This window comes from Cricetulus griseus, chromosome 2 (assembly GCF_003668045.3).
Source record: "Cricetulus griseus strain 17A/GY chromosome 2, alternate assembly CriGri-PICRH-1.0, whole genome shotgun sequence".
In the NCBI taxonomy this organism is placed as follows: Eukaryota; Metazoa; Chordata; class Mammalia; order Rodentia; family Cricetidae; genus Cricetulus; species Cricetulus griseus.
The window spans coordinates 164,903,485-164,922,806 of NC_048595.1; the positions used below are offsets into that span (position 1 = coordinate 164,903,485).

The 19,322-nt window shown below is 43.1% G+C and overlaps 2 protein-coding genes and 3 non-coding genes across 6 annotated transcripts; all 5 read right to left on the bottom strand.

The window, feature by feature from the left end:
- Positions 1–6,907: 6,907 nt before the first annotated feature.
- Positions 6,908–12,921, bottom strand: C2H18orf32 (chromosome 2 C18orf32 homolog). Its single transcript, XM_027397912.2, has 3 exons — positions 12,676–12,921; positions 8,086–8,273; positions 6,908–7,589 (listed from the first exon to the last, which is right to left on the bottom strand). The coding sequence occupies exons 2-3, from the start codon at positions 8,248–8,250 to the stop codon at positions 7,524–7,526; spliced, it is 231 nt and encodes a 76-aa protein (XP_027253713.1). The 5' UTR covers positions 8,251–8,273; positions 12,676–12,921; the 3' UTR covers positions 6,908–7,523.
- Positions 12,922–14,301: 1,380 nt separating this feature from the next.
- On the bottom strand, positions 14,302–17,639 carry Rpl17 (ribosomal protein L17). 2 transcript variants are annotated; one of them, XM_027397911.2, is made up of 7 exons: positions 17,574–17,639; positions 16,764–16,816; positions 16,631–16,671; positions 16,234–16,368; positions 15,915–16,013; positions 14,860–15,051; positions 14,302–14,401 (listed from the first exon to the last, which is right to left on the bottom strand). In XM_027397911.2, the coding sequence occupies exons 2-7, from the start codon at positions 16,801–16,803 to the stop codon at positions 14,354–14,356; spliced, it is 555 nt and encodes a 184-aa protein (XP_027253712.1). In that variant the 5' UTR covers positions 16,804–16,816; positions 17,574–17,639; the 3' UTR covers positions 14,302–14,353. The 2 variants fall into 2 exon arrangements, with proteins under 2 accessions (XP_027253712.1, XP_035295945.1); XM_035440054.1 differs by lacking the exon at positions 17,574–17,639 and having other exon boundaries at positions 16,764–16,837.
- On the bottom strand, positions 16,097–16,161 carry LOC113833674. The gene has a single exon (XR_003481791.1). It is a non-coding gene; the product is annotated as a small nucleolar RNA SNORD58 (small nucleolar RNA).
- Positions 16,504–16,568, bottom strand: LOC113833681. The gene has a single exon (XR_003481797.1). It is a non-coding gene; the product is annotated as a small nucleolar RNA SNORD58 (small nucleolar RNA).
- Positions 16,896–16,961, bottom strand: LOC113833675. The gene has a single exon (XR_003481792.1). It is a non-coding gene; the product is annotated as a small nucleolar RNA SNORD58 (small nucleolar RNA).
- Positions 17,640–19,322: the final 1,683 nt, after the last annotated feature.

Consider the following 19,322-nt stretch of genomic DNA (forward strand, 5'->3'; position numbering starts at 1 on the left):
ACATCATACATGCTTACCTGCATTCACACACACACACACACACAGACATATGCTCACACATCATATACTCAAACACAAAGATCACACACACAGAGAGAGGAGAGGCATATAAAAAGAAAAATAAGCCAGCCATGGTGGTGCATGCCTTTAATCCTAGTACTTAGAAGGCAGACAGGAGGATCTCTGAGTTCGAGGCCAGCCAGGTCTACAAAGTGAGTTCAAGGACAGCCAGGACTGCACAGAGAAACTCTGTCTCAGGAAAAAAACAAACAAAAAAACAAAAAAAAAAAAACAAAAAAAAAAACTGTGTGCCCTTCAATCCATGGAATAGAGCCACCCACATTCAGGCCAAGAATTCATTAATCCTATCCAGTTAATCAAAGTCTCAGTTAATCCTCTCCAGAAACACCTGGACACACACAGTGGTGTACCTCAGTCTTCTAGGTGATTCTAAGTCAAGCCAAATGGACAAAGATAACAAACAGTAAAGAATTATTTGTACTGTGCTCTAGACTTGGTCTTGATCTTGTGATGCTTAAGGACTTCTGGAGCTGCAGGCTTTACACATATTCAAAATGTGCTCAATTACCGTGAAGGAAAAGAATAGCCAGCATAGCTGTTCCATGGGTTCAGCCCCAAAGGAATGGCTTTTGGGCAAATAGATTTTGAAAGTTAACTAGCAGATTCAAATCTTCACCAACTTCTTCATAATGGAATTTGCCTCTGTAGCTATAAAGGAACATTCCCCCTGTATGAAAACAAAACTTTTCTGAATCAACACAGTTAGTTATTCCACAAGTAATACTAAATATCGCTGCAGCCTCTCAGGGATAAATACTTCCCCCAAAGACATCAAATCACCTTGGCTTTGAACTCATGGAAATATCTACTGCATTTACCTAGTTGATAATGTGCCAATGCCATGATTTTTGTGAGTGTTTCCTTTCCCCTGTTTTGGTCAGAGAGTGTATTATACATGATAGCTGTCATTTAAAAAATCGTTGAGGTTTAATTTGTGAATTAAGTCCTGTGTAATGGAGAGAGCAAGCATTTAAAGAAAAGGCCATGCTCTTATGTCTGTTATAGTTAGGTAGCTCACTGTGTTGCTCAAGTCTTATGTGTACTATCTGATTGTTCTATCCAAGATAGATGGAGGGGTTTACTGTTTGGTTGATTGGCTGGTTGGTTGTGCTGGAGATCAAATTCAGTACATGCTGGACAAACACTACACCACTAAGCTGCACCTAGAGTATAAGGTACTAGGGCCTCCAGATGTTACTGCAGGAACATTTACCTGTGTTCCAATATTTTCAGTGTTTAATCCATATACATTGATGGTCCATTATTAGATACAATCATGTATTTATTTTATAATATCCAATGATCTTCAAGATACTTGTTTTCTTTAGGAGGCAGAGGTAGCAGAATTGAAAGTTCAAAGCCAACTGTGGCTAGTGGCAAACACCAGTAACCCCAGCACTTGGGAGTTGGAGGAAGAAGAATCAGGAGATAAAAGTCATTCTCAGCTAACTACAAAGCCAGTTTAGGTTACTTAAGATCTCTTAGTTAGATGCAGGGGTATATGCCTTTTTTTTCATTTTTTTTATTTAAATTAGAAACAAGATTGTTTTACTTGTCGATCTCAGTTCCCTCTCCCTCCCCCCCTCCCCTGCAACCCACTAACACCCTACCTATCACATACCCTTTCTGCTCCCCAGGGAGGGTGAGGCCTTCCATGGGGGATCTTTAATGTCTGTCAAATCCTTAGGATAGGGCCTAGGCCCTCCCCTGTGTGTCTAGGATCAGGGAGTATCCCTCTTTGTGGAATGGGCTCCCAAAGTCCATTCCTAATCTAGGGATAAGTACTGTTCTACTACCAGAGGCCCCATAGATTTTCAAGGCCTCCTCACTGACACCCACATTCATGGGGTCTGGATCAGTCCTATGCTGGTATCCTAGCTATCAGTCTGGGGGGCCATGAGCTCCCCCTTGTTCAGGTCAGCTGTTTCTGTGGGTTTCACCAGCCTGGTCTTGACCCCTTTGCTCATCACTCCTCCCTCTCTGCAACTGGATTTCAGTTCAGATCAGTGATTAGCTGTGGGTGTATGCTTCTACTTCCACCAGCTGCTGGATGAAGGCTATAGGATGGCATATAAGTCAGTCATCAATCTCATTATCAGGGGAGGGCATTTAAAGTAGCCTCTCCTCTGTTGCTTAGATTGTTAGTTGGTGTCAACCTTGTAGATCTCTGGACATTTCCCTAGTGCCAGAATTCTCTTTAAACCTATAATAACTCCCTCTATTATGGTATTTCTTTTCTTCTTGCTCCCCTCTATTCTACCCCTGCTGACTCAACCATCCTGTTCCCTCATGTCCTCCTCTCCCTTCCTCTTCTCCCCTTCTCATTCTCCTAGCTCTCTCTCCCCTCCTCCCATGCTCCCAATTTGCTCAGGAGATCTTGTCCCTTTCCCCTTCTCCAGGGGACCATGTCTCTCTTAGGGTCCTCCTTGTTTCTTAGCTTCTCTGGCAGTAAGGGTTGTAGGCTGGTAATCCTTTGCTCTATGTCTAAAATCCATATATGAGTGAGCACATACCATGTTTGTCTTTTTATGACTGGATTATCTCACTCAGAATGGTTTCTTCTAGTTCCATCCATTTGCCTTCGAATTTCAAGATTCCATTGTTTTTTTTGTTTTGTTTTGTTTTGTTTTTTTCCGCTGAGTGGTACTCCATTGTGTAAATGTAACACATTTTCTTTATCCATTCTTCAGTTGAGGGGCATCTAGGTTGCTTCCAGGTTCTGGCTGGAACAAATAATGCCGCTATCCCAGCACTTGGGAGGCAGAAGCATCGGAAATTTCTGAATTGAGGACAGCCCGATTTATAGAGTCAATTTCAGGACAGCCAGGGACTACACAGAAAGAAGTCTCAATAAAAGAAAACAAACAAAACCAAAGCCCAACCACAAGAGCAGTAAGCTTTGCTTATTCTCCTGTGCCTTGTAAACATCACCTGCTCAAAAGTGCATTCTAATTTTCTATTGTGCAAGCAACACCAAGACTGTCCCCAGCTGTCCTCCTGTTCTTCCCTGTTGCTGTGTCACAATACTCTGACAAAAACAACTTAGAGGAAACTGGAATGCCCAAAGGCAGTGGCAGCTGGGTCTGGTGGAACACATCTATAACCCTAACTTGGACAGAATGTGAATGCTCTAGGTGCAATCCCAAGGATTGCAAAAACAAAAACAAACAACAGCTACAAGCCTGGAATTCTTTTAAAAAGTTCAGCTGGAGCCTGGAGAGATGGCTCAATTGTTAAGAGCACTGGCTCAATTGTTCTAGCAGACCCGAGTTCAATTCCCAGTGCCCACATGGCAGCTCACAACTGTCTGTAATTCCAGTTACAGACAGGGATCTGACACCCCCACACCAATGCACATAAAATAAAAATTTCCATCTGTACTGATTCATATAATAGTCATGAAGACATTTTAGAATAAGTATGCTATGGTTTCAATGTATGTGTCCCTCCAAAATTTGCCCGTTAGAACTTAAATCCCAGGGTGATGGTATTTACAGGGGATCACTTCCAGAGATGACAGAATTGACCTCTAACACTTTTACAAATAATCTAGGTAAAGATTTGAGAAAATAGAACTGCATGTGGTGTGGAGTGATTAGATCTAGTCATTTGGGACCTTGAGCCAAAGTAGGTAAAAATTTATTTCAATCACATCAGATCATGCTTTAAAGTTTAATTTTATTTTTATTTTATGTGTATTGGTGTTTTGCCTGCATGCATATCTGTGCACTACTTGTATGTCTGGTGCCTCAGAAGACCAGAAAAGGGCATCAGATTCCCTGGAGTTACAGATGATTATGGGTCACCATGTAGGTGCTAGAAATTGAACCTAGGTCTCTGGAAGAGTAGCCAAAACAGACATCTCGCCAGTCATATTTTACAGGAGGATTTAACTTCTCAATATTATGATGATGCTAGTCTCATTCAGCAAAATGACTGTCCCAGAGGCCAGCAGCATGAACTACATGCTTTATGACCTATTTGTATTGTCCTGTGGTTTTTGTACTTTTTGTGTGTGAAGCAGTAGGGTGGGGGTTCCTGGAGGACAACTTAACCCAGAGTCACTAGTTGTTTAAGAAGGTCTGAAATTGCCTTTCCAAGAACCACTAAACTGTCATGGAAAGAGATGCCTGTAAGAGAGTTTGCATCTGGTCATTTCTAATTGAATTATAGTTCTTTCTACTTCCAAACCTTTAGCACCATGGGAGGGTGATGACATAAAGACACCAGCCCTTGGGAGGCAGAGGCAGGTGGAATCTCTGTGAGTTCAAGGCCAGCCTGGTCTCCAGATTGAGTGCCAGAGGCAGGTGGAATCTCTGTGAGTTCAAGGCCAGCCTGGTCTCCAGATTGAGTGCCAGGATAGGCTCCAAAGCTACACAGAGAAACCCTGTCTCGAAAAACCAAAAAAAAAAAAAAAAAAAAAAAAAAGACACCAGCCCATGACAGACACAGCTGATACCCCCAAGGGAGCTGCGGCAAGGTCATCAGTATAAGAAACCAAAGAACGGAGACAGGAGAGGCTCTTCAGGGAAGGACATGGGGTACTGATACAGCTGGGAGAATCAAGCCCTCAAAGTGGACTGCTGGTATCAGTTATCAGTAGCTGAAGCCAGTGAAGAAACAAAGATCTACTGAAGGAAGCAGGGCATGACTAGCAGCTTGCAGTGACCACTTGTATTGAAACATCTGACCAAGTGTTGGCAGAGACAGACAGAGGACTTAATTGAACTTCTAGAAACTTTTGGTGGGCCCTCTCTTCTTCCCCACTCCACCAGATTTGACAGCCTTTTCCTGATTACTCCTATTTGTGTGCTCCATGTTCAGCCAATCAGGGCCCAACTCGGCCTGGCTGACACCCTATAAATCTGGACTCCGGAGGTCTGCATCAGCACTTAGAGCACTGACTACTCATGCAGAGTACTGGGGTTCAATTCCAAGCACCCACATGATGGCTCACAAACATAACTTCAGTTCCAGGGGAGCTGGTGTCCTTTTCTGGTCTTCTCAGGCACCAGGCATGCAAATGGTATGGACATACATGCAGGCAAAACACCCATATACATTAAAAAAAAAAATGTCTACACCCTCACTACACTTGATCTTAAATTTTAACTATTCTGGTGGGTTCTCACTGTGGTTCTAATTTACATTTTTCTGATGAAACGTCATTATTTGTGGGCCCATTTTCTTTGTTCATGAAGCATACTATTTCTGTGGCTGTCTTCCTCACATGGTCCAGTTCAGAGTCTGAAATGACTATGCTGAGTGGCTCTTTCTTTAGTTTTGTTTAAAACAGGGTTTACTCTAACCCAGAATGACTTTGAATTCTCAGGGATGCTCCTGCCTCAAGATTCCAAGTGTTAGTGCTGATATTACAGGCATGTACCAATACCCCTAAATGTCTTTTTTTTTAAGATTTTATTTATTTATTATGTATACAACATTCTGCTTTCATATATATCTGCACATCAGAAGAGGGCACCAGATCTCATAACGGATGGTTGTGAGCCACCATGTGGTTGCTGGGAATTGAACTCAGGACCTTTGGAAGAGTAGTCGGTGCTCTTAACCTCTGAGCCATCTCTCCAGCCCCACCCCTAAATGTCTTATATTTCAGAATTATAAACTATACTGAATTTAAAATCAGTTTAGCACAAGGGCACTGGTAGATGAAGCCCTTATAATTCAGAGCCACAATGTGTTCCTTAGCATGGTATTTACATAGATAATAGGTGATAGCTAAATAGCTAGATCATACACAGATAATAGATAAAAAGATGGGTGATTAGATAATAACGTGCCAAATTGATGGTGCATAATAGATACTAGATGATAAATAGTACTGTTTTTTAAATATACTTATGTGTACAAATGCTTTACCTGCATATATGTGCACCACATGTATCCCTGGTGCTCAAGGGACCTGAAGAGGGCATCAGGTCCAGTTAAAGTTGGCTTACTGATTTTTTTTTTTTCTGAGACAGCGTTTCTCTGTGTAACAGCCTTGGCTGTCCTGGAACTCATTTTGTAGACCATGGTGCCCTCAAACTCAGAAAGATCTGTAATGGGGGATATCCTGTCTGTATGCTGTGAATGTATGTTTCTCTTATTGGTTTAATAAAATACTGATTGGCCAGGAGCCAGGCAGAAAGTACAGGCGGGGCTACCAGACAAGGAGAATTCTGGGGAGATGATGGAAAGAGAAGCCACCAGGGAGACGCCATGGGGGATGCCTGGGCATTCTCCATTAAGCCAAGACCATGTAGAGATACACAGATTAATAGAAATGAGTTAATAATTAAGAGAGAGCTAGCCAATACTTCAGGGCTGTAGAGATGGCTCAGTGGTTAAGAACATTTGCTGTTTTTGCAGAAGACCTGGGTTCAATTCCTAGCACTCATGTGGTGGCTCACAACCATCCATAGGCACATAGAAGGGGCACATACATGTGCACAGGGAAAAACACACATAAAAATAAAATAACTCCCCAAATTAAAAAAAAAAAACTTATTCTGCAGCAAAGGCCAGGCTTGAACTTGGAGTTCTCAGCCCCCTAGGTAGCTGGAATACAGCCTTCAGGCACAGGATTGGCTTTATCCCATCATCATTCAAGTAAAGAAGCGCAAGATCAGACACCCAAGCTGCTTTAGGCAAAAACCAGGCCAGTCAAATCCTTCCTGTGAGATTTCACTCATTGTGGAAAGTTGACTTCTGTTTAACCACTGTGTTGATGCCATCACAGTTCTAAGATTCAGCTTTGTTAGCTTGATCTTTTCTAAAAATTACTTTCAAATATGAAAAGACAAAAAAAAAAGAAAACCCAAAGAACCAGTTAAACTTAATGTTTAATGCATTTGCAGAAATAGAAGTACAGCAGAATTAGAATTTATGTGACTGACATTGATGTTGATGTCACATTTTTTCAAAGAAGCTTCCCCTCGTTCCTTCTTTTCCAGTTAATTTGGAGCAGTAACTATTCCTAAGCAAAAGCTCTCTCCATTGCACTTGGCAGTATTTACCTCATTCACATTTCATACCATGGACTGTACTGTCTGCGGTACAGTAAGACTCATCCCACACAAGTTACAAGAACCCACAGGAAGCAAAAACAGCAGTCAAAGTCGTGTAAAACAATGTAAAGGCCCAAGCACCCCAAGTTGAGTGTCTGCTCACACAAACCTTCTATTTATTTATATTAGTAAAATGGAATAATAGAAACAAAAGCTACTTTAATGAAAAAGAAACTCAGGATGAGGTCATTAAATATAACTACTTATACTTTAAATATAAATGTCATGTACTTCCTGATCAGTATCAAGTAGATAGCTAAACTGCTTATCTAGACTCCTGGTCTCAGAGAAAAAAAAAATCAAGAGACAAAGAAGGTGCTTCATATTATCGGGTCCATTTCAAAACAGCCAAGGGCTTTCAGGAAAACCACACTAGTCTTTCTTTTTATCAGAGATCTCTGTTGCTCCTTTTGTAGGTAATCCATTGGTATCTGCACCCTAAAATGAAGAAAAAAAAAATCAAGAATTATTATAACAAAAGACATTGATTTTAAGAGACATTCTTTGTAAAAGCAGACAAATTTCAGAATGAAATGACTCTGTTTCCAGAATTATGCAGGTTAATTAAGTTAACACAGCTGAACAAAGTCAATGCAACAGGCACCAATGCCAAAGATAGGAGTGATCTAAACATTCACTTTTCAAACAGCCTTCACACTGGGTCTGGAGATGTAGCTCAGTGGTAGAGTGATGACCTGATGGGCCCCTGGTCCTGGGTTCAATCCCCATGCCAGGTGAGAGAAAGTTAGACCCTCAACCAAACATTACTCAGAAGCCTGCTTTAAAATCTTCTCATTACTAAATAACTGAAAACTGAGACAAACAAACTAAAGCTACCAATTCTAGAAGCTCACTCTTCCAAAAGTCAAGGGCTCTTGGTTACCTAAGCGCCACCCTTTCACCTGCCTTTCCTCAAGCACTTGGAGGGTCTTACCTTGCAGTCTACTTTGCCTATATTTTTACCATTGGATTCTTGCACGGCTTTCTTAGGCCATATACGACTGACAACGGGGGAAATCAGTGGGTATATGTACGGCTCCAGGAACTTTTTGAAGATCCAGAGCAGAACTGGGATGACGACACAAGGAATGCACACCATTGTCCCAGGCTTGAGTTCCTAAACTGCTGACACAAACAGAGAAAAAAATAGCTCATGATAGATTAGTGATAGAAAGACTTTATGGAAAGTACACTTTGTACAGGGGGTAGAGGGTATGTACAAAAATATCTGCTGAAAGCAAAGGTTTCTAATCCAAAATGCTGTTATCTGCAAGGTAAAGGACCAGGTGAGATGCTGCCTCTGCCTCCTGAGTGCTGGGATTAAAGGCTTCACCATCACTGCCCAGCTGTTTGGCTAAAGGAAAACAATATTATTCATACGCAAATATGGGGTGGGCTTAGTGTGAATTATGTCAGGAATCAACAATTAACAATATGTCACTCAGAAGGAAGAGGTGGATGGATCTCTGAGTTCAAGGCCAGCCTGGTCTACAGAGCAAGTTCCACAATATAGCCAAGGCTGCACAGAGAAACCCTGGAAAACAAACAAACAAAAAATCCAAATAAGGCAATGGAACAATGGTAAAGACAAATTTTGTAACACAAAATTCAAACTCTAGGCTTCCAAATCAGCCTTTCCCAAGGCTCCCTTTATAGTTGTGTGTGTGTGTGGGGGGGGGGGTTAAGAGTGGGGACCACTGCTGGGAATGCTTACATGTATGTCTATGCATCATAAGTGTGTAGTATCTGTGAGGTTCAGAAGTGAGCTACCATTTGGGAGCTGAGACATGAACCTAGGTTCTAGAACCTGTTTAACCTCCGAACCACCTCTCCACTTTCCTGTATTCCTTTTTAAGAATATAACTGAAGGTGTGTCTTGGGTATTGTGTCATTTTATTCAGAATTGTGCTGGATAGTTTTTTGTTGTTTTATTTTGTTTTTGCAAGACAGGGTTTCTCTGTATTGTTTTGGAGGTTGTCCTGGAACTCACTCTGTAGACCAGTCTGGCGTCCAACTCACATAGATCCGCCTGCCTCTGTCTCCCAGTGCTGGGATTAAAGGCATGCGCCACCAATGCCTGGCTGTGCTGGACAGTTTTGTCAATTTAACGAGAGCTAAGTCATCTAAGAGACGGGAACCTCAATTAAGAAAATGCCTCCAGCCAAGCATAGTGGCCCATGCCTTTAATTCCAGCAGGTGGATCTCTGAATTCAAGGCCAGCTTGGTCTATATACTGAGTTCCAGGATAGCCAGAGCTATGTAGAGATCCTGTCAAAAAAAAAAAAAAAAAAAAAAAAAAAAAAAAGATAAAAAAAGCAGAAAAGAAAATGCCTCCAATAAAATCAGGCTGAGGAGAAGCCTATATAGCATTTTGTTAGTTAGTAATTGATGGCAGAAGACCAAGCTCATTATGAGTGGTAACATCCCTGGAGTAGTGGTCCTGGGTTCTATAAGAAAGCAGAATGAGCAAGACAAGAGGAGCAAACCAGTAAGCAGCACCCCTCCATGGCCTATGTATCAGCTCCTGCCTCCAGGATCCTGCCCTGACTTCCTTCAGTGGTGAACAGCAATGTGAAAGTGTAAGCAAAATAAACCCTTTCTTCCAAGCTGCTTTAGTTATGGTATTCCATCACAGCAATAACAACCCTAAATAAGTATTATCATGTAAGTAAATTGTCTAAAAGTTAATCCTTCTAATATCCTTTTTGTGTTTTAGACAGAATCTCTTACCATGTAGCCATAGATAGCTGGAACTCTCTATGTGGACCAGGCCTTCCTCTGTCTCTCCAGTTCAGGGGCTAAAGGCATGCACTAACACAGCCAGCCCTTCTTAATGTTCTTGATAATAAACAATCATATTGACAAATCTGATTCTGAAAATCAACTATGTCTTAAAAGAGACAACACTTGTTCTATTAAATCAAAAGATCTCTTAAATGTACAAAATAAATTAATTTCTTAGGACTAGGATTTCAAGAAGATTATTCTAATTTCATTTCTGTTACTGTGACAAATAACCCAACAAAAAGCAGCTTAGGAAAGAGGTTTGTTTCGCTGCACAGTTCCAGGTTAGTCCATTATTGTGGGAAACTTAAAACATCACATCTACAATCAAAAGCAGAGAGAAAAACCACAAGGATTCTTGTTTGCTTGCTCCCAGCTAGCTTTCTCCTTGTCTTCAGCTAGCTTTCTCCTCTCACACAATTCAGAACCTCCTGCCTAAGGAATTGTGATGCCCACAATGGGCTCAGTCATCCTACATCTTTTAATGATCAAAATAATCATTTACAGACATGCTCACAGGCCAAATGATCTGGATCATTGCTTATTAAAACTCTCTTCCCAGGTAACTCTAGGTCCCTTCAAGTTAATAATTGAAACTAACCAGCATAAGGGCCTTAAAAAGAAGTTTCAGAACAATACTCAATGATGTTAAATTTTCTGATTTTCAGAATACTGCAAGCTTAGTAGTATTGATTGTTGAATGGATCATTACCAGAAGTACACTTTAAACTACCCACAATGTAGGTAAATAGTGTTATGATTCGTATGAATGCTATTCTGAAATGAATTACAGGCAAAAATTATAAGCAAGTATAAATTTACATTAAGGATTGATCAGCTATTTTATAAAGGATGCAATCAATTGCAGTCAAAATAACTTAAGAGTTTACCAAAGTAATCTCTAAAAATTTCAAAAACACACCCTTTGATTAAAAAAACAAACAAAAAAATCAGTTGCCAGGTAGTGGTGGCACACACCTTTAATCCCAGCACTTGGGAGTCAAGAGGCAGGCAGATCTCGAGTTCGAGGCCAGCCTCGAACTGCAGAGTCTACAGAGTGAGTTCCAGGACAGGCTCCAAAGCTACACAGAGAAACCCTGTCTTGAAAAACAAACAAACAAAATTAGTCAGTTAAGCTGGGGTGAAGCTCACTTGCCAGCTCCTGCTAGACCCATGGCTCTCAATCAATGGGTTTACCCCCAAGAGGGGGTCAAATTGCCCTTTCATAGGTGTCACATATCAGATATTCTGCATACCAGATATTTACATTGTGATTCCTAACAGTAGCAAAATTACAGTTACGAGTAGCAACAAAATAATTTTATGGCTAGGGCACAACATGAGGAACTGCATTAGGAAGGTTGAGAACCACTGTGCTAGACTCTCTGTTCAATTAGCACTTTTACAAAGTTAATTGCAGAGATTCTTTCTCAGCATTTTTTCAAGCATCTTCCTTTTGGCTCCAGATGTTCAGAATCTGAGATGGAGATGCACAGGTCTAGGAGACGGGTCTAAGGGCTTGAGACCCACATTCCTTGCTAAAAAGTGTTTCTTGGAAAAAATACCCAACCAGACTGTGCCCTAACTTCCTCAATAGAAAAATGAAGACGATGACAGCACCCAGCATATACGAATACAGTATGCATTGGACAGTGTGACTGTAGTATGAATAGAATGTCACAAAACAAAACAGGCTAGGCTTATGATCCCAACTCTTTGGGAGGCTCATGAACAGAGCAACATAAATTGGCCTGGGCTACACATCGAGTTCAAGGCCTGCATGAACAATTTAGGAATTTAGGAAGATCCTATTTCAAAATGAAAAAAAAAAAAAAAAAAAAAGTCCATAAAGTGAGGGGCAGGGGCAGGGGCAGGGGCAGGAACTGGGGCTATAGACGGGTGGAAGAGAACTCACAAAAGCAGAAACCTGTACACAACCAGAATTACCAGCCAGTAATGGTAGGTCTTTCTGTTAATCCCAGTCACTGGGAGGGGAAGGGGTAGAGATCTGTTTAGTTTTAGGCCAGCAAGACTAAGTAGTGAGATCTTGTCTTAAAACATAACAAAACAAATCATTTACCTTTTTCCCAATTAAAAAATTTACAACTCTTCAGGTCCCTTTCCTACCCATCCAACTTTTGTCATTCGTGTTTTTTGAGTTCTACTTGTAGTTAGTGGTTTATAAAGTCCTACACGTTATGCTCTAAATAAAACCCTAAGAAACCGTGCCAGTAACTACACCCTATTACTACTAGACAAGGTCTCACTATAGCCTTGGCAGCCTTGAACTTAAGAGACCCACCGGCCTCTGCCTCCTTGGTGTTGGGATGTAAGGTGTGCACCACCACCATAGCAATAAAAAACATATTATGGTTTTATAAAACGTTTTGGATCTCTTAAGTAGAAAGCTAATAGTATTGTCACTTAATCCTAATAACTTCTTTTGGATAGATGTTTTGTTACATACTGTAGAAACTGCGGTGGAAATGTCTAGTAAATAGCAAGGTGGATTACTGTTTTAACTACTATCGAAGCCATCAAAGAGAACAAAATGGAATCTTTCACTCAACTTGGTCTAAGAGGACAATGGAAGTGAGAGAGGAAAGGGCTAGGGATCCACCAGAACAGCCTAAGTAGAGCCGTGAAGCCACCTCCTTTGAAGGAAACGAGAGGAGCAAGGGAAATCAAAGACAACGATCAAAAAGTAGGGGCCAGCGGCGCAGAGAGGAGGGGCACTCACCGTGCGGGTCCAAGGATGAGAACCAAACCGCCACGGAAGGAAGGGACACCGAGGTCGATAGACGAAGACCGGTGCGGAGACGCGAGGCGAGGGCAGGCTACCGGCACCGCACAGCACCGTCAGGGCCACCGAGCCGCGGGACAACGCCGCTGACAGAGACCAGGTGCGCGAGCCGCAACCCCACTAAAAGATCATTCGCCACTACCAAGACGCCCAGGGTAATGTCTGCACATCCGGGAGGCCAGGCTGCTAACAGCCAATGGCATTTCGAGAATCTGACACAGGCAGATACGTCACAGGGGACGCGCAGAACATAGGGATGACGTATACAGAACTCGCCACCTTTCCGGAGTCGCGCCTCCGGGATAGGGAAAGATGGCGCTGTTCGTAGAACCCGGTTTTCCAGCACCTGACTCGCCTCTGATACGTCTGCTGGGCTGCCGGGGACTCAATAGGCATAGGAAAGGCTCTGGCAATGTTGTCAGGCAGATTTGCTAGTCTTTTTGTGTCTTCACACATGAAACGTTCATTTGTGCTCGTCTCCCTAGAAGGTGGGATTTTGTGCACCCCAAAGCCCGTCAGATTTAGACCTTTGCCGTAGTGGGTAAATGTATAACTAGAAACTAGTTGGGTTATTTCTAGCACTCAACCCGAGCTAACCATTCTACACTCACTAGTCTGTTGGTGAGTTGTTGTATTTGGAATCCTTACACACACAACCAGGCACAGGTGGCAAAAGCCTACAATCCCAGTTTGAGGCCAACCTGGTTCCAGGACCACCAGGGTTACGTAGAGAAACCCTATCTCAAAGACTGTTTGGCAACTGTCTGACACAAATATTACTGAGGCTACCTAACCACCTGGGGAATACACCAAAGAGAAATTGAACTATTTGGCAACTGTCTGACACAAATATTCCTGAGGCTACCTAACCACCTGGGGAATACACCAAAGAGAAATTGAACTATTCCTACAGAGCCTCCTACATAAAAGGCTGGCAGGAAGCACCACTGTTGCAGCAAAACATGCTTAATGTTCAACAGATATGAATACAGTTTGGTACAGTACTGACAGAAAGCTTGTTAGCAAATGCAGGACTTTCAAGTTTGTATTTCCAATCAGTCAAGCCCCAGTCACGTGGGTGGCCAATACCAGATACCTTTTACATTCCCTGTAATGTCAGTTTATAAAACTTTAGATTTGTCTTCCATGTGTATATACTGTAAGTAAGGCTAAAGGAAAGAGAAGGGTCAGAGGCCTAGAGCTTATGAGGTCCTCTACAGGAACAGTATGCAGTCTTCACTAATGACCCTTCTCTCCAGCCTCAAAAGTGGGCACACCTCTTTGGGCTGCCTTCAGAGGCCAGGAAAGGTCACTGATGACAAAAAAAAAGTTAAACGATATGGTTCCCTTCCCACATAATTGTTAAACATGCCTAAGAGGAGCACTATCACACCTAACTTATCACATACCCAGTCTTTCACACAACAGTTTCCCAGTAAATGCTAATTCAGTAGCACTATGGCTTAGTGGTTTTCCAACAGTCTGTTTCACTGCTTTATCACTTTAGAAAACCTTTCCAGTATGTTAAACATCCCCTTCCAACAGGCAATCGGAAACTGCTTATATAATAGACCAGAAGACTTTCACTTTTATCTGCATTTATTTTATGCTGAATTTATTCCCGTGCCATAAGTTTTTGTTTCTTCAGTTTCTTCTGGGATATCTGGGAAGACAAAGAGAAGGATCATTTAAGTTTTCTACATTAATTCTGGAAGGACTCAAATTCACATCCAAGATAGGTAGGAAAAGTTCAATTGGTGAACACTATAGATCAGACGGTTCGACAGGTGACCCTCTTAACCCCATCAGAAAAGCAAACAATTTTACAGTTGGAGTCACCACAACATGAAGAACAGTATTAAAGGGTCACAGCATTAGGAAGGCTAAGAACCACCGCTAGACGATCAAGGGCAAATGGCAACACTTACAGTGCCAAAAGTCAAATTATCTAGTTGTAAAGTTCTAGTGCAAAAATTAATCTAGTGTGGCTAAAGCAACATTAAAGTGGGTAAAAGGCTGGTCAGAATAGGTTCCTTTCATGGTTGTTACAAACCCAAGAGTCACCACATTACCACCCACTGAAGTTTCAAGCAATGCATATAGCAAAAATAAGTGCTTCACCTTTTTCTTCTGTGCAACCTCCTCTTCTGGCTTTGGAACAATCTGTTCCTTTTCCGTGAGGATCATTTCGATGTGGCAGGGGGAGCTCATGTATGGGTTAATCCGGCCGTGAGCTCTGTAAGTTCGGCGGCGCATCTTAGGTGCTTTGTTCACCTGGATGTGTTCAATGACCAGAGAATCTACATCTAGACCCTGGAGAGGGGAGAAATCAAGACATCTGTTCAGAAAAAGCTTCCAACCTCTAACTTGGATAACCTCGACCACTTTGCAACTTCTCTTTGAATTGTCTGCGTGAAATGTTATACTTGTGAGGTAGCCAATTCTCATCCCCATCTTAAAGGCATCATCTGTGAAAGGCAACCTTTATGACATTCAGTTTCATGAAATACACATTGCCTGTAAGCCTCATGATTGTTAAGAGATTCCTGCAAGTGTTACACTAGCTATTGCCCAGTCTCCTGCCCTCTTACAGCAAACTTTCTTTTTTAAAAAAGCATAAACCTTACTACAAAGAACTAAAATCAAGTTTTCAAATGCAAGAGTCACCCTACTACTCCTAGATACCGTTGTCTACTCCATAAAAAACCTTAATACTCAACATTTCCTTTCACCACAACATTGTTAACAAACCACACCAATAAAGCTAGCACTATCCAAAAGGTACATGGTAGCATTACAAAAAAAATAACTGACTGTGGTACCATACCCTAATTGGTTTGTATCCACAAGATACAAACTCCCAAGGCCAATGAAAATGTTCCCTCTGCAGAACTCAGGATATAGAGGAAACCATCAGGATACAGAAGGCCATGCTTCAGAGGGCCTATAGACAAAATTCTGTCATACTAGTGGCACAAGACAAAAGTGGTATCTTGTTTCTTTAAAAAGACAGTTTCTCACTATGCAGACCAGTCTGACCTTAATTAAACCTGCTCTTCTCTCTGGGATGCATAAATAAAAATGCACACACACTCCCAGTACACTGACCAGGACACTCAAGCGTACACATCTAAATGATTCAAGATGTACATGAAGGATGGTAATAGCTCAGGTACCTTAAGCTCAGCATTACTCTCTGCGTTTTTAAGCATGTGCAGCAAAAATTCAGCACTCTTTTTCGGCCACCGACCCTGTGTCCAGCCCCACTGTTTGGCCTGAAAGAAAAGGGGGGAAGGTTTGTTACTTTCCTTGGTAAATTCGAATGAGATCCAATTAAGAACGCATGGCCAACACCAAGGTTGCTCAGAACATGTTTTATTTCACGGTTAATCCAAAGGTGTCCTAAGATTGTCATCACAGCAACCAGATGGTCAATGGATTTAGCACCCACCATCACCCTCCTCATAATTTCCAACAGTAACTAAGATTTCTCACCTGGGCGCACCTGCCGACTCCTCCATTGTATCGCCGGAATGGCACACATTGCTTCTTCAATGTGACATCTTTCAGGTATTTGGTGGCTTTTCGGATATGCATACCCTTGATGGCCTGGGCAGTTTCACGGGTATTCTAATGCAAGCCACAAAGTTTTGGTTAATAAGGATTTTGAGAAATGGGAGACGAATTCACAGTAAATCACCTAAGCCCCATTATCCGACATATTTCTCATGCATTCTCACCCCCAATGACTAACTCTTAAAGGTGGCGGCTCAGAATGTATTTATTTTCACGGTAAATCCAAAGGTGTCCTAAGATAGTCATCACTGCCGCCACCTTTTAAAGCCAGGCAGGAGCAAATTAGAACTCGTTGTCATGACCATGGCTTCCTTACCTTAAAGTGAACCCGGAGATTTGAGCCTCTTGACTTGCATGCTACAAAAATACAAAGGGGAAAAAGGTTCATCTCTGCTGCATTATGCACATGCCCAAAACGAAACAACTGAAACAAGAGTACCGTCACTTACATTTTGTAGGGTTTTCTGGGTCGAGAGAGTAGCGAACCATCTTCACAGGTTATCTGGGGAGACAACACGGCCGTTAGGCTAGTAACCAAAAAAAAAAAAAAAAGTCTAAACTCGTATTGAACACGACCCGCAGCTGCTCAGATTAGAGTTATTTTCACGGTCAATCCAAAGGTGTCCTAAGAAATGACATCATCGCAGCTCTCTTTCCCTTAGTGCCACAACTACCTTCCCACAGCTTCAGGCAGCCGGGGGACACGAGGCCGCCGTCCACTAAAAGCGGTGTCTTCGGAGGCTGGGGTTTTTTATAGCCCTAGCATGGCGGGACGCGGCCACAGTCACCTACAGACCCCTCCTTCGCCCGGATCTCACAGCCTCCCCGCGTACCCACGCCACGAGCCGCTCAACGTACAGCACCGAACTCTAATGAATGAAGCGTCACGCGGCGCCATTCGGGTGCAACAGCGCAGCGCTTTCCCGCGTCGCCGCCACGAACACGGTCACCGCAGGGGCCCGGCCTAGCCTCACGCATCCTGCTCTGCTCGCGTCACTCCGGGCCTCCGCCAGCGGCGCGGCCCTCACCCCACGCCCGCCCCTCACGCTGCTCCGCGGCCTGCAGAGGCCTGCGCGAGCCGGGGCTCCAGGTCGGATGCGCCGCCGAGCCCCTCCGCACGGAGCGCGGCCGCCCGTGGAGAGGACACATGGTCCTTGGAGTTCAGATCCCCGGGGCCGCGACGCCGGCACCCCCGAGGCCACGATGGCGACGATGACGGAGGATTCGGCCCCGAGAGCCCGATGCAGAGTAACGCTCACCTCAGGTCGCTTACAGGAAGAGGAAGTGCAAGGGCTACTGGGAGAATTCATGAGACCTCGACCTCTCGCGAGACTTCCGGCCGGAGGAACGAGATCCGAGGAGAGGGAGGGCCGAGGAGAAGAGGGAGTGTGGAAAGTTCCCAGAATGGCAGTAGAGAAATGCGGCTTTAGAGACTGTCTCAAAATTCTCTCTCTTTTTTTAATTCCAAAAACAAAATTTATGGCTTTTTGTGTATCAGTGAATAGAAACAGTCCTGAAGCATAGACACAAATTACTAGAAATGAACGAGGAATTTGGCCGTCTTGATGGTTAGATTTGATTTTGCCAGCATGTACCCTCTGAAACTGGTTTATAAATGGACGTTTAGGAAGGTCTGAGCCAGGCTACGCTAGCCTTTATTTCCAGCTCTCGGGAGGAGGGGCAGTGGACCTCATCAAGTCTGAAGCCAGCCAAGGCTACATTGTGAGACCCGGTCTTTAAAAGAAAAAAATAAGTAAATAAAGACCTAATGTGATAATGCCGTGGTGCCTCATGTCCTGGGGGAAGCCTGGGCATGGAAACCAGGGCCGAAGAGATGACGGCTCAGCACTTAACAGCATTTGTTGTTCTTCAGTAAGACCAGGGTTTGGTTCCCAGCACCACCAGGTAGCAGCTCGCATGTGTAACTCCAGTTCCAGGGACTTAGATGTCACCTTCTGACCCCCATAGACACCAGGCACACCCCGGTGCACACACATGTGCAGGCAAAACACTTATACACATAAAGTAGGGAAATCTAAGACAATTTCTTTTTATTTTTATTTTATTTTAGATTTATTTATCATGTATTCAGTGTTCTGCCCGCATGTATGCCTGCAGGCCAGAACAGGGCACCAGATGTCATTACAGATGGTTGTGAGACAACATGTGGTTGCTGGGAATTGAACTCAGGACCTTTGGAAGAGCAGACAGTGCTCTTAACCTCTGAGCCATCTCTCCAGCCCCAATTTCTTTTTTAATAAAATAAAAAGAATTCGAAGCCAGCTACATGAGACTCCGGTCTCCACAAAAAAGCTGAGAGATGCCGGACCTTGGTGGCACACATCTTTAGTCCCAGCACTCGAGAGGCAGAGGCAGGCGGATCTCTGTGAGTTCGAGAAACCCTGTCTCGAAAAAAGAAAAACAAGCAAACAAACAAACAAACAAATGCTGAGAGACCTGACACAGTGGTCTGTAAACCAGCCCTCTGGAGGCTAAGGTAGTAGGGCAGGGGGTGGGGAGATGTCAGAGAGTCAGTTGTATATTAATTATGAAGACAGCGTAACTGAAGAGTCTGGTTCATGACTGCTATTCCCCAATGCCAATTCCAGATCCTCATTGGTTGAGGAAAGCCCGTTGACATTTTCTTTCCCTTTCTTACTTGCCCAAGGTCACTTGTTTGATACTGTTTACAGCATGGCTTGCAATCTATGCCAAGACTTCCAGGCAACTCAAATGCCGGGTGACTGTGAGCAGAAACAACACCTAAGGCTTGGCTTGGCTTCTAGATACAGTTTCAAAGGTCTTCCCCGTCCCCTACCTTTAGTACCAAATGCTGGATATTATGGTTTGTCTTCATGTTTCACTTCCTTCACAATGTGCCTTTATCACAGGCTGTAAACCCCAAATAAATTCTTCCCTTCAGCTAGGTAGACCCAGATAGTAAACCACTTTCTTAATACCTTTCCTGGAGATGTCTGAGGTGAATATTTAACTCACCCTTAAACAGA

Bases quoted from the DNA above. Each gene is read 5' to 3' on its own strand.
- C2H18orf32 (XM_027397912.2), bottom strand. From the start codon at position 8,250: ATGGTGTGCATTCCTTGTGTCGTCATCCCAGTTCTGCTCTGGATCTTC. The intron at 7,590-8,085 runs GTAAGACCCTCC...TCTTCATTTTAG, and splicing joins TAGGCAAAGTAGACTGCAAG to GGTGCAGATACCAATGGATT.
- Rpl17 (XM_027397911.2), bottom strand. From the start codon at position 16,803: ATGGTTCGCTACTCTCTCGACCCAGAAAACCCTACAAAAT. The intron at 16,672-16,763 runs GTAAGTGACGGT...GTATTTTTGTAG, and splicing joins CCCAGAAAACCCTACAAAAT to CATGCAAGTCAAGAGGCTCA. The intron at 16,014-16,233 runs GTGAGAAATCTT...CTTTTCTTTCAG, and splicing joins GAGTCGGCAGGTGCGCCCAG to GCCAAACAGTGGGGCTGGAC.